At 57.5% G+C, this 14072-nt stretch overlaps 1 protein-coding gene across 7 annotated transcripts in view; it reads right to left on the bottom strand.

The window, feature by feature from the left end:
• PIP5K1C (phosphatidylinositol-4-phosphate 5-kinase type 1 gamma) overlaps positions 1–13727 on the bottom strand; it is an 81672-nt gene extending 67945 nt beyond the window's left edge. For 4 of the 7 annotated variants that reach the window (XM_064382091.1, XM_064382087.1, XM_064382088.1 and 1 more), the window contains exon 1: positions 5599–5692. In XM_064382091.1, the coding sequence (XP_064238161.1) occupies positions 5599–5692 (94 nt within the window). Of the gene's footprint in view, positions 1–4592; positions 4903–5598; positions 5693–6801; positions 6824–13713 lie in introns of those variants that run through there. The other 3 variants (XM_021676614.2, XM_064382090.1, XM_064382089.1) reach the window with 3 other exon arrangements.
• Positions 13728–14072: the final 345 nt, after the last annotated feature.

Below are 14072 nucleotides of genomic sequence, written 5' to 3'. Positions count from 1 at the left end.
AAGTTTTTAAATTTAAAACAAAGGGAAGCAACTTGCTCAGAGGCGCACGAGTCTCAGCGGTGGAGGCAGGCTCAGCCCACACCAGGCCTGCGGCCACCCCGCCCGGGCTCCCAGAGGCCACAACTGCTTTGGGGGTCCCCACTCCCTGCTCGGCCCACAGCAACACACGCCTGCCACAGAGCCTGGGTCCCCAGTCCTGCGTTGTCCTCAGTCCTGCCCGCCCTGGCCACCAGCTCCAGGGCTTGGGCCAAAGTCCTTCTGGGGCCTGCGTCTCCCTCAGCAGCCCTCACCTCCCAACGCCCCGTCGGGGCACCCTAGCCACTCGCCTGGACGCTGACCCCGACCCTGCAGGGCGCTGCTGCCCGCAGACCCTCCCCCAACAGGCGCGGGGGCTGTGCTTCGGTGCTCGCCGCCCCACTCAGATGCCAGCACCCCCCTGTCCTCAGGACCACAGCCTCCGACCCCACAAGACCCCCTCCCACCGCACGGACTCCGCTTCTGCGGCTCAAGTGGGCATGGCAAGTTCCCACCCCAGGGCCTGGGCGAGGCCGCTGCAATGCCTGCCTTGCCGAGCCGCAGCCCACCCCATCAGCTCTCGGTCACCTCCCGCCCTGAGTCCTCTGCTGCCGCAGGCCTGGCCACTCGACCTGCCGGGTGCCCTCGCCACACTCACCAGCGCCCAACGCAGCCTGACTCTGGGCTGGGCAAAAGCCTTCCGTACAGGACGGAACACCGAGTGCTTTCGGCTTTCGGGACGTGCAGTCCCCGGCGCGGCCACCCAGCTCTCAGCTCTGCCGCCGCAGCACGGCGGCTGCCGGGGCCAGCCTGGGAGCGAAGGCCGTGGCCACCGCCAATAAAACTTTGCTGAAAAGAACTGGCACGGCTGGGATTCCGACGTGGCTCACGTGGCTGCCTGTGCCCGTCCGAAGCCTGACCCTCAGCAACCTAAGGGCTCCAAGTGAACAGCGAGGAAGTTCAGTTGGCATCAAAAGACTGGGCACCCTGAGCCCCACCTGGCCCACACGAGGTGCTTGACAAAGGTCTGGGAGCCCCGTGTGAGGACCCGCAGGAGCAGACCGCACGCTTTCACAAGCCCTGACTCCCAGGGCGAACCCCAGTGCCCAGGTGAGCTTGCTTGGCACCCAGAAGCAGCACCAAGGGTGACCCGGGACACAGGGGGCATCCCAACTCTCTTGCGGGCCCGGCTGCCTGCCCCGTGCCTTCTAAGGGCTTCACCCCGCAATTCTCTATGTAACCCGGGAGAAAGGCAGACATCAGCCCACTTTACAGATAGGAACGCTGAGGCCGCATGCCCCCCGCCAGCATGCGATGGAGCTGGGTGTAAACCCGGGCGGGCCGGCTCCCAAGGCCTCTCCACTGGGACACCGAGGCTGTAGCGGTCACAGTGCCTGAGTTGCATCCTGGGAGGCAGCCAGGGCGGGACAGAACAGGGAGCTTCCGTCCCCAGCGTCCTCAGCCTCCGCCTGGACCCTGCTGACTTGCAACGAGACACCACAATCCCACTAACCCCTGTCATTTCTATCGGATCTTGCTGTCACCCAGTCTTGCAGTGGCACGATCACAGCTCACTGCAGCCTTCGCCTCCCAGGCTCAAGCGATCCTCCTGCCTCAGCCTCCTGAGTAGCTGGAAACACAGGTGCAGGCCATTACGTCTAGCAACTTGTTTTAATTTATTTTTAAGCAGAGACGGGGTCTTGCTATGTTTCGCCAAGCCGGTCTCAAACCCCTGGGGTCAAGTGATCCTCCTGCCTCAGCCTCCCAAACGCTGGGATTACAGGTGTGAGCCACCATGCGTGGCCTTCCTTTAACCCAGACCACCACGGCTATAGGGGAGGCCCTGGTGACGGCGCTGACTCCCTGCCCGGCCGCCCTGTGACCACACTATACAGTGCTCCAGGCATGCGGGGCCTCTCGGGGGCCGTGCCCTCTCCTGCCCACCACCCATAGGTCTCCCTCAGATGCCACCTTCTTGGCAAGGCCTTCCCAGCCACCCCATTCTGCCTTGCCCTTCCTCCCTGGCACCACCGCCCTCGTCCACCTTATGTTCACCAGGATCAGTCAAGTGCCGAGCTCTTCCGGGCACAGGGGACGCTGCGGGAGTGGCACAGACGGTCCTGGCCCTCACAGAGCTCTCGCTCAGGAGGAGACGGTCAGAAAACACGTCAGCAGAGCCATATGTTTCAGGTGGCGACGCAAACAGGGAAGAGGAACCTCGCGGGCAGAGGGCGGAGGAGGGAGGCCGCTGTGATGCCAGCAGGGCTGGGAGGCCTCCCGGAGAGGAGATGCTCCCCCGACACCTGGAGAGAACTAAGAGCGCAAAGGACGCAGGCAGGAGAAGGAGCACTCCAGGCAGGGGCGCAGCCGTGCAAAGGCCCGGGGGCAGGACCGCGCCCCGAGAGCAGGGTCAGCGGGCCTGCAGCAGAGTGCAGAGGGGAGGGCAGGAAGGGCCCGGGGCAGGCTGTGCAGGGCCTGATGGGCTTCACGGACCTGCTCTTTGACCCTGAGGGAGGTGGGAGCCATGGAGGGCTGCAGGCAGAGGAGTGGTGGGACTTGGGCCACCAGTTTTTAACAGGGTCCTGGGGGCGGAGGAAGAGCAGGGACGCTGGGCCTGGCTCGTGGGCAGAGGAGGACCGAGCTCGGCCAGGGGCAGGCAGAAGATGGGGAAGAAGTCAGTGAGTTCTGGGCCAATTCTGAAGGTGAAGCTGACACCATCTGCTGCCAGATCAACCGTGGGAGTGGGGCAGGGGCAGGGATGGAGCTGACCATTCCAGGACATCACAGAGACAGGACAGACTGCGAGAGGCTAAGACGCACCCAGGCCACAGCTCAGGCCAAACCCCACGACAGGCCATTGGCCCCCACAACCTTTCCAAGACCCCACAGACACGGCCCACGGAGACGCCATTCAGGCCAGGCCTCAGGAGCCAGGAGCCCAGGAAATTAGAGGAACCAGATTCGAAACCCCAGCAAGACACTACTTCCCCTCCCATCGGATGGGCCGAAATCGCCAAGGACGAAGACATCGGGAGCTGGCAGTGCCATGGGAAATGGGCAGCCTCCCTCCACCCCTTCCCGACAAGGCTCCCGCTACACTGAGCTTTCTGGAAGGTGTCAGCATCGCTTCTAACAGTGAGGGGCGACTCCAGAAACCACCGGCTTGGGCCTCAGCAGGGGCCTGGAGGCATGACAGCGGAGAGGCCCGAAGCGGGCAGCCAAATGGCATGACAGTCACCAAGCATCAGCACCAACTCACCCCAAGCTCGGCCAGCCCCGGGCAGACACAGTCATCACCCCATTTTATAGACGGGACACTGAGGCCCAGGGAGGTGACGGCCACACAGCAACTGAGGCACAGAGCTGGGAATGGGACTCCGGCGGGTCCAGCTCTGGGCTTCCCCTTTTTCTTTTCTTGCTCTGTTACCCAGGCTGGAGTGCAATGGCCCAATCTCAGCTCGCTGCAGCCTCCGCCTCCCGGTTCAAGAGATTCTCCTGCCTCAGCCTCCCGAGTAGCTGGGATTACAGGTGCTCACCACCACAGCCAGCTAATTTTTTGTACCTTTAGCAGAGACGAGGTTTCACCATGTTGGCGAGGCTGGTCTTGAACTCTGGACCTCATGATCCACCCGCCTCAGCCTCCCAAAGTGCTGGGATTGCAGGTGTGAGGCACCGAGCCCGGCTTTTGGGCTTCCCCCTAACCACTGCTCAGGGCTCGTCCTCTCCATAAACCGATATGGACACAGGGTGGGGAGAGTCCAGATGACCACAGACAAAAAGCAAGCAGTCCACGGAGTCATCACCATGTGGCATTTCTCACCAAGGCGCTCCTGCCCCCCAGGGGACACTGAACCGTGTCTGGGGTTACTTGTGGTTGTCACAACTGTGGGGTGCTCCTGGCATGGAGTGGGCAGAAGCCGGCACCCCTAAATAATTTCCTGGCTCAAAATGCCAAAGATGCCAAGGCAGAGAAACCCCAGCGAGGCATAAAACCATCTCGGTGAAGAATAAGCAGGTGCCTTTATGCACTCCTGTCTCTGTGGCCCAGCCGGGCATAACCTAAACTCACCAGCACTGACGTCAGGAGGGATGGGGCTGGAGGGGTGAGGCCACTCTGGATTTTAACATCTTAGAGGCATTACATGGCCAGCTGGGGTCAGATTTCTGTGGATTTCAGGGACAGGCAGGGAATGCTGGCCCCTGACCTTCCAGCCCTCCCAACCCCCCCGCAACCCCCACCTCACCCCCGCCACCGCCCCCGAGCACAGCCCCAGCCCGGGCTGGAGCCTGCGACTTTATCTGTTCGCAGCGCTCCCAGAGCCCCTGATAAGACCACTGGTCTTGGTGTGGTTTTCTCGTGGTCAGCGAGTCCCAGGCTACTTTCTTTCTGACCAACTCGGGTCAGAGGGCTGATGGCGGAAGTCGGGGGGCCGGAGAAAGGAACCCTGGCTGGGCCCCGCTGCCCTCCCCCGCCTGGGCTCCTCCACCACAGCTCGTCCTGGTCAGGCCAGGCCACTGACTGCCCGCAAAGAAAGGGGCGAGGCCACCGGCTCCGGAGAAGGAACCGGGTCACCTACCAAGCGGTTCCAGATGGCCGCCGGGACGGGAGCCACGAGGGTCTTTCCAGGTGGGGGTGGGGGGACTTGATGACTTCCACACACACACACTCCCTCTCGAGACATTTCCCCCAACTCCCAGGCAGCACGCATCGCCCGCCTGCCTGCCAACCAAGGAAGCTTCGGGAGGCTGGGGGGGAGAAGGAGGACGGATGCCCGTGTGGGTGTCTACAGAGACGCCGCTGCCGGCTGCCTGGGAGGAGCAGAGGATTTTGTGAATCCGGAAACTTCCGATCTGGGAGCTTGTGACCTCGACTGAGAAGGAACCGTTCCCCTCCTCTGCGCTCTGCACACCGTCCCCACAGAAGGGCAGGCCCAGCTGCCCGCACCCACCCGGCTGGAGGGCCGGGAAGCAGCCAAAGGGCGCACGAGACAGCCGGGCCCCCCGCCCAGCCCGCAGCCCCACCAGGTGTCCTGGGGGAAGGCTCGGGGAGAAGGAGAAGGGGAGACAGGGCACCCCTGTGTGCACAGCCGGGGCAATGGAGGCATCTTGAAATGTCACCCCTATCTTCCTCTCATTTTAGCAGGGAGGTAAACTGAGGCCCAGGAGGGTGAGGAAAGGTCGGCGCACCCGGACCCAGGTCTGGGATTTGCAGACAGGGAGGTGACATCAGGCGGTGGACACGCACGGCCTCTGAGACCCCCGCGTCCTCCACCCAGGCAGGCGCCACCCACAGCCGGACAGCCCCGGGGAGCGGGTCCGGACAGGGGCCGGCAGAACCGGGTCCCAACGGCGCCCAGGCCGAGCCGCCCCCGGCCCGGGAGCGGTGGGAGGTCGTCCCCCGCAGGCCTCCCGCTTCCCGGCGCGGCCCCAGCCCGTCCTCCCCGGGGTTCCAGGAGGCTGCCCCGCCCCAGGCTCCCGGAACCCGCGGCGCCCCCGCAGCCCCCGCCCCGGCCCCGCAGCCCAGCGACCCTCGGAGCTCGGACGCGCCCAGCGGGCCGCATCCCCCGGACGCCGGGCCGTTACCTGCCGCCGCCCCGCTCTCCGCCGCCCACGCCGCCTCCGAGGGCACGGCCCCCGCCTCGGCGCTCTCCGCCTCGTCCGGCACCTCCAGCTCCATGGCCGCGCGCGGACGGCGGCGGGGGCGCCCGAGGGGGACCCGAGCTGCGGCCGCCGCCGCCGAACAACAAGCGCCGCCGGCCAAGGGAGGGCGCGCCTGGCCGGCGCGGGGCGGGCGGGGCGGGGCCTGCGCGCGTGCGTGCAACGCCGCGCACCGCGCGCAGCCAATCGGGGCTCGGGGGCGGGGCTTGCGTGCCACCCGCGGTTGGGAGCGCTTCGAGTGCCCCCGCGCGCCCAGGGGCGGGAGGACAGCGCCAGGCTCACCGTTCCAGCGTGTTAGGTCAGAAAGATTGACAGACACGACACGTATCAATAACATTGCTGGGCACAACACATGTCAATAACATGGACCTACACAGCACATGCCAATAACATGGACCCGGTCAGGCGCGGTGGCTCACGCCTGTAGTCCCAGCACTTTGGGAGGCCGAGGTAGGCGGATCACCTGAGGTCAGGAGGTCGAGACTAGCACGGCCAAGATGGCGAAACCCCGTCTCTACTAAAAATACAAAAAAAATTAGCCGGGTATGGTGGCATGCGCCTGTAGTCCCAGCTACTCGGGAGGCTGAGGCAGGAGAATCGCTTGAACCCAAAGGCGGAGGTTGCAGTGAGCTGAGATCGTGCCGCTGCACTCCAGCCTTGGTGACAAGAGCAAGACTCCGTCTCAAAAATCAAAAACAAAAACAAAAAACAAAACTAACCCACATGGATCTACACAGCGCATGCCAATAACAAATCCACACAATATATGTCATTAACATGAATCTACACAATGCGTCCCAGTAACAAATCCACACGCTGTGTGGCATTAACATGAATCTACACAATGCATACAAATAGCATTGCTCTACGCAATACATGGCAATAACATTGCTATACACAATGAATGCCAATGACATTCATCCACACAATACATGTAACTAACACTGATTATTATGCAACACACATTATTAACGCTGATATACACACTACATGTCAGAACATTCACACACAAAAATCATATCAATAACAGTGATGATATACACAGCACATGCAAATAACACTGATCTACACAACACACGTTAACATTTGTCTACACAAAACATATCAATGACATTTGCAATTAACTACCTGCTTTTTGTTTTATAGCGACGGGGTTTCACTATGTTGGTCAGGCTGGTCTTGAACTCCCGACCTCAGGTGATCCGTCCGCCTTGGCCTCCAAAGTGCTTGGATTACAGGCGTTAACTACTTGTTTATTGTCATACAGCAAATAACATTTTATTCCATCATTTATTTTACATAGTACAAGTATGTTATTGTTTTCTTTATATTATTTTATGTTTAATAATGTAGTTTGATATTATAAGAAACATTCGTATAATTATATAATTACATAGTAAGTTATATGTATTTATTTAAATGTAAATAGCAGGATTTATATATATATATATATATATTTTTTTTTTTTTTTTTTTTTTTGAGACAGAGTTTCGCTCTCTTGCCCAGGCTGGAGTGCAATGGCATGATCTCAGCTCACTGCAACTTCCGCCTCCTGGGTTCAAGCAATTATCCCACCTCAGCCTCCTGAATAGCTGGGACAACAGGCACCTGCCACCACGGCTGGCTAATTTTTGTATTTTTAACAGAGACGGGGTCTCACCATGTTGGCCAGGCTGGTCTTGAACTCCTGATGTCAGGTGATCTGCCCATCTCCACCTCCCAAAGCACTGGGATTACAGGCGTGAGCCACCGCACCCGGCCATATTGATGTCCTTTCTATAAGCACATAATAAGGTTTATGGGGCCGGGCACGGTGGCTCACGCCTATAATCCCAGCACTTTGGGAGGCCGAAGTGGGTGGATCACGAGGTCAAGAGATCGAGACCATCCTGGTCAACAAGGTAAAACCCCGTTGCTACTAAAAGTACAAAAATTTAGCTGGGCATGGTGGCACGCGCCTGTAGTCTCAGCTACTCGGGAGGCTGAGGCAGGAGAATTGCTTGAACCCAGGACACGGAGGTTGCGGTGAGCCGAGATCGCGCCACTGCACTCCAGCCTGGGTAACAAGAGTGAAAACTCCATCTCAAATAATAATAATAATAATAAGGTTTATGTTGTTTATGTGAATATATATGGTAATGTTTATGTTATTTACATAAATATAAATTATAATTATTATATTATCTATGCACATAAATAATCTTTAGGCTGGGCACAGTGGCTCCCGCCTGTAATTCCAGCACTTTGGGAAGGCAAGGGAAAAGGAATGCTTGAGCTTAGGAGTTCTAGACCAGCCTGGGCAACACAGTGAGACCCCTCATCTCTACAAAAAAAAAATATTTTTTTCTGAGACAGAGTCTTGCTCTTGTTGCCCAGGCTGGAGTGCAGTGGTGTGATCTCAGCTCACCACAACCTCTACCTCCTGGGTTCAAGCGATTCTCCTGCCTCAGCCTCCCAAGTAGCTGGGATTACAGGCATGTGCCACCATGCCAGGATATTTTCGTATTTTTAATAGAGACCGGGTTTCTCCATGTTGGTCAGGCTGGTCTCGAACTCCTGACCTCAGGTGGTCTGCCCACCTCAGCCTCCCAAAGTGCTGTGATTACAGGCGTGAGCCACCGTGCTGGTTCAGATTTTTTTTTTTTTTTTTTTTTTTTTTTTACTTAGCCAGCTACTTAGGAGGCTAAGATGGGAGGATTGTTTGAGGAGCCTGAGGCTGCAGTGAGCTCTGAACGTGACATGGCACTCCAGTCTGAGCGGCAGAGCAAGACCCCATCTCTGAAGCCATAAGTAGATAAGTAAACATCGGTATTAGTAGTTTTTTTCATTCCTTTTTTTTTTTTTTTTTGAGACGGAGTCTCCCTCCGTCATCAGGCCGGAGTGCAGTGGCGCATTCTCGGCTCACTGCAACCTCCATCTCCCAGGTTCAAGTGATTCTCCTGCCTCGGCCTCCTGAGTAGCTGGGATTACAGGCACGCGCCACCACACCTGGCTAATTTTTTTGTATTTTTAGTAGAAACGAGCTTTCACCATGTTGGGCAGGATGGTCTCGATCTCCTGACCTCGTGATCCCCCCACCTCGGCCTCCCAAAGTGCTGGGATTACAGGCTCGAGCCCCTGCGCCCGGCCAGTTTTTTTCATTCCTAAGGGTTTCTGGTGGGGCACAGGTGGAGGGAATCTCGCCACCTAGCTAGCAAGGGATGGAACTGCAATACTTCACCCAGGCCGATGTGACCCCAGAGACATAGTCCTCCTATGCTGGGGTGCTGGGGAGGGTCTCACGAAGCTGACAAGAGGGAGGCCTTGTCTCAAAAAAAAAAAAAAAAAAAACAAAGAAAAGGAAAAGAAATGCAGTTTCCCAGGCCCCAACCCAGACTTCATACACCAGAAACTGGGCAGGATGTAGGTGCTCATGACTTCCCCCTTCCAGGCAATTTGGATGCCAGATGAAGCGGAGGAAGGGCTGGGGGTTAGATCATCGATGAGGTTGATGAAGAGGAAATACGGTTTTTAAAACATGCTAAAACCGGCTGAACAGTCATGACTTAGATGCGGAGATCAACATCAAAACAGGCAGTTAAAAGCAGCCTCTTTTTTTTTTTTTTTTTTTTTTTTTTTTTTTAGACGGAGTTTCGCTCTTGTTACCCAGGCTGGAGTGCAATGGCGCGATCTCGGCTCACCGCAACCTCTGCCTCCTGGGTTCAGGCAATTCTCCTGCCTCAGCCTCCTGAGTAGCTGGGATTACAGGCACGCGCCACCGTGCCCAGCTAATTTTTTGTATTAGTAGAGACGGGGTTTCACCATGTTGACCAGGATGGTCTCGATCTCTTGACCTCGTGATCCACCCGCCTCGGCCTCCCAAAGTGCTGGGATTACAGGCTTGAGCCACCGCGCCCGGCCTTTTTTCTTTTTTTTTTTTGAGATGGAGTCTTGCTCTGTCGCCCAGACTGGAGTGCAGAGTCGTGATCTCAGCTCACTGCAACCTCCGCCTCCCGGGTTCAAGTGATTCTCCTGCCTCAGCCTCTCGAGTAGCTGGAATTACAGGCACACGCCACCACACCCGGCTAATTTTTGTATTTTTAGTAGAGATGGGGTTTCACCGTGTTGACCAGGCTGGTCTTGAACTTCTGACCTCAGGTGATCCTCCCGCCTTGGCCTCCCAAAGTGCTAGGATGAGAGGCGTGAGCCACTGTGCCCAGCCGCGTGTATAACTTTAATTCAAGATAAAAACTTAAGAAAACTAGCGCCAGGATGGCGTGGCAGGAGGGGAGAGGCAAGGGACAGCGAGGAGGGGCTGCGATCCGGGAGTGGCACCGGCCTTCTGTGCCTTCCCCGCATCTCCCACGGCCCTGAGAAACGTCCCCATTTCTCAGGGTGAAAAACCGAGGCTGCCCGGATGGGGTCGGTTGTATGGTTTCTGGCGCCGCCTGGTGGCCACAGTGGCTACTACCGTCAGTGTAGGTACTACAGGTTGGAGGGACTGTAGTCCATTCATTCCAAAAACACGAATTGAGGCCGGGTGCGGTGACTCACGCCTGTAATCCCAGCAGTTTGGAAGGCCAAGGCGGGCGGATCACCAAGTGCGGAATTCGAGACCAGCCTGGTCAACATAGTGAAACCCCCCATCTCTACTAAAAATACAAAATATTAGCCGGGAGTGGTGGCAGGTGCCTGCAATCCCAGTTACTTAGGAGGCTGAGGCAGGAGACTCACTTGAATGCGGGAGGCAAAGGTTGCAGTGAGCCGAGATTGCACCACTGCACTCCAGCACGAGTGATAGTGCAAGACTCCGTCTCAAACACAGAACAATAGCAAAAAAAAAAAAAAAAAAAACATGTATTGAGCACCTACTGTGTACCAGGCACTGTGCTAGGCCGTAGGACATACCAGGGTTGACCACGACAAAATCCAGGACCCCAGGAGGTGGCATTCTAATTTATTTATTTATTTTTGAGCCAGCGTCTTGCTCTGTCACCCAGGCTGGAGTGCAATGGCACCAACTCGGCTCACTGCAACCTCTGCCTCCTGGGCTCAAGCGATTCTCCTGCCTAAGCCTCCCGACTAGCTGGGATTACAGGCACCTCCCACCACGCCCAGTTAATTTTTGTATTTTTAGTAGAGACAGGGTTTCACCATGTTGGCCAGGCTGGTCTCGAACTCCCGACCCCAAGGGATCCTCCCAATCTCCCAAAGTGCTGGGATTGCAGGTGTGAGCCACCACACCCTACCCCTCCTTGTATTTTAGATGAGGACACCCAGAAGGCAGGGTGATTTGCCCAAAGCCACAGAGTGGGGAAGTGGCAGAAGCTTCTCTGCGCAGCAATCCGGTCACTTCGCAGCAGAGAGGCTGACTTCGCTCACAGATCTGCGGCGAGGAAGGGAGTGCACTGAGTCACAACCCGACAGGTCGGCATGCCTCGCCCAGGCTGGGCAGCCCCAGATGCAAGAAGCGTGGTCCATTCATTGCTGAATGTAGCCAAAAAGGGTTTCCTGGGCACCTACTATGTATATGCGGACACCTGTGATCGATGCCATGGCCTTGGCAGTGAGGGCACAGGCAGGAGCAAGCTCACCTCTGGGCAAGCAGGGGTTAAGGCCAGCTGCTCCCACGTGAGGCCACCTTGCGACAGAGCCACACACCCAGCCCCGCCCCCTCACCCTGGTCGGTCTCCCTGTGTCTGTGGTCGCAGGTTGCACCTGGCAGGGGACTGGCCACAAGAGAGGAAAAGTTGGTCAAGCAGGTGGGGAGGGCCAGAGCGACAAGCCTTGGTTCCATCCTCACCACCCGTGCCAGGCGGGCACCCGGGCCCCTGGCACCTGCCGCTTGCCCAGAGGCCACCCAGCCTCCTAGACAGGTAAGTCCCCTCGCCAACTCTGCTTTTGACTCGGCATGCCTTGTCGGAGCTGGGCTTCCCCCTCTGAGGGTCCTGGGACCACCCCCTGCCCACCCCGAGTTGTCTCCCCGGCTGGCTCCTCAGAAAGCAGGAAGCTGACACGGCTGCGTGGGCATCTGACATAGTTTCGGAGAGATTATCTGACCGGCAGTTACTGCCCCTGGCGGCCTGCCCGGGACGCCGAGCTGGAGACTTAAAAGCGGCATTGTTGCCTGGGTGGTGCGGGGAACGGGGAGGCAGTGAAGGGGCACAGGTGGGTCTCTGATCCCCCGAGCTGAGGAGGGGGAGGGGATACCAGCCCGGACCGGGCCTGGGTTTTCCTTCTGCAGCCCGAGGCCGGCAGGTGACAGGTGTGACAGGCTGCGACCTCACCCATCCCTCAGCCTCCTGGAACTTTTTTAAAGGCTCCCAAGTTTTCAAACAACTGCATCTACCACCCCCAACCCCCTCACCCCGTTCTCACCGCTGGAACCTCTGGGAGCTTTGCAGAGAGAGGCTGGGGTGGGATTTCTTTTGCTAATTTTTTTTTTTTTTTTTTTTTTTTTGAGATGGAGTTTCGCTCTTATCACCCAGGCTTGAGTTCGGTGGCACAATCTCGGCTCACTGCAACCTCTGCCTCCTGGGTTCAAGCGATTCTCCCTTCTCTGCCTCCTGAATAGCTGGGATCACAAGCACCCGCCACCACACCCAGCTAATTTTTGTATTTTAGTAGAGACAGGGTTTCACCATGTTGACCAGGCTGGTCTCGAACTCCTGACCTTGTGATCCGCCCGCTTTGGCCTCCCAAAGTGCTGGGATTACAGGCGTGAGACAGCGTGCCCGGCCTTCTTTTGCTAATCTTTACTCTTTCTCTGAGCAAAATCTCTGTAGGGCAGGGCAGAGGGGGAGGAGGAAGGAGCTCTGGAGTCGGAGAGGGGAGTCGTCGGTGGTAAAAGTGTTTTTCTGGGTCATTTGCTCCCAAATGGGAGGACAAAGGGAGCTTCCTGGTGAGCCAAGTGTCTGATTGCATCTCAAGTCTCTTTCTCCTGAACCAAGAGGGTCCCCTGGGGCTGAAGAGGCATAGATGATTGCGTGGTGGGGGACAGAGCAGCCTGGCATTTGGGGTCACCCTGTGGCTGTGTGGCCGCAGAGCTCCCAGGGAGTGGGCTTGCTTGCATCCAGGAGTCTGTGGGGGTGGGCAACTGGGATCCCACCTTGCCTGAGTTTTGAGAGCAAACCCATGGACTCATGTCAATCTGGCTTCTACCCCTCCCTCCTCTCTGGGCCTCCGTTTCCTGCTCTGTAAAATGGGGATATTGAAGGCTGAGCACCGTGGCTCACGCCTATAATCCCAGCACTTTGGGAGGCCGAGGCTGGCAGATCATGAGGATAGGGGTTCGAGACCAGCCTGGCCAACATGGTGGAATCTTGTCTCTACTAAAAATATAAAAATGAGCCTGGCTTGGTGGCGGGTGCTACTCAGCAGGCTGAGGCAGGACAATCGCTTGAACCCGGGAGATGGAGGTTGCAGTGATCCGAGATTGCGCCACTGCACTCCAGCCTCGGCAACAAGAGTGAAACTCCATCTCAAAAATAAAAAAACGGCGGGGCGGGGGGAGTATTGAGTCACTGAGTCACAGGGCTGTTGAGCGCCAGACATGATAGACTGGGTAACAGATTCTCAGTCATTCTGGGGTCAAGATAAGCTGTCCCGTTCCAAATTGGAACTCAGAGGGCAAGGCCAGTCCTGTGGTCTCATTGGCTTTCCTGGTTTGTAGAGGGTGAACCCTGGCTCAGAGAAGGACAGCCACTTACCTGGGGCTGCACAGCCAGGTAGAAATGACAGGCAGGAAAGAATCAAGATGCAGAAGATGGGGAGCTACGGTCAGGGAGGGGGACTCTGGAGGCCGGCCCTGCCCCCAGCCAATGCCCCAGGCTCAGCATCTGGAGAAAGTCCTGACCCTGGCTTGGGGCTTCCTCCGGGCCCTGAGTCCCAGGGAAAGTCCAGGGCAGGGAGTTTCTTCCTTTAGGGCTGGCTGGGCGCCAGGGGAGCTGTGTTTACCCAGGGTGGAGCCTGACACCCTTTGGAATGGGTTGAGGTTAGCGGAAGACCAGGTTGGCGGGAGGGGTCGCCCAGGGAGGGAACTGGCATTTATGGAGCGCTTACTGTATGCACCTGTGTGGAGTCACCAGGCCTTGGACATCCAGCAGTGAGGAGGGCCGACCAAGCTTCCTGCTCTCGTGGGGCGTCCTGGGGCGTATAGTTTTGAGGGGGGCAGACAGACATAAAGCAAGAAACACAATTAGGCCAGTGGCTGCACAGATGATAACATGGTGAGAGGTGTTTGTAATTGTATTGTATTTTATTATTATTATTTTTTGAGACAGAGCGTAGCTTTGTCGCCCAGGCTGGAGTGCAGTGGTGCGATCTTGGCTCACCGCCACCTCCGCCTCCCAGGTTCAAGCAATTCTCCTGCCTCAGCACCCCAAGTAGCTGGGATTACAGGCGCGCGCCACCCTGCCTGG

The sequence above is a fragment of the Aotus nancymaae genome, unplaced genomic scaffold (genome assembly GCF_030222135.1).
Source record: "Aotus nancymaae isolate 86718 unplaced genomic scaffold, 86718_ANA_hifiasm-v0.15.2.pri h1tg000028l, whole genome shotgun sequence".
Classification (NCBI taxonomy): Eukaryota; Metazoa; Chordata; class Mammalia; order Primates; family Aotidae; genus Aotus; species Aotus nancymaae.
The sequence above is the reverse complement of the archived record's forward strand: the minus strand, read 5'-3'. Positions and strand labels throughout refer to the sequence as shown.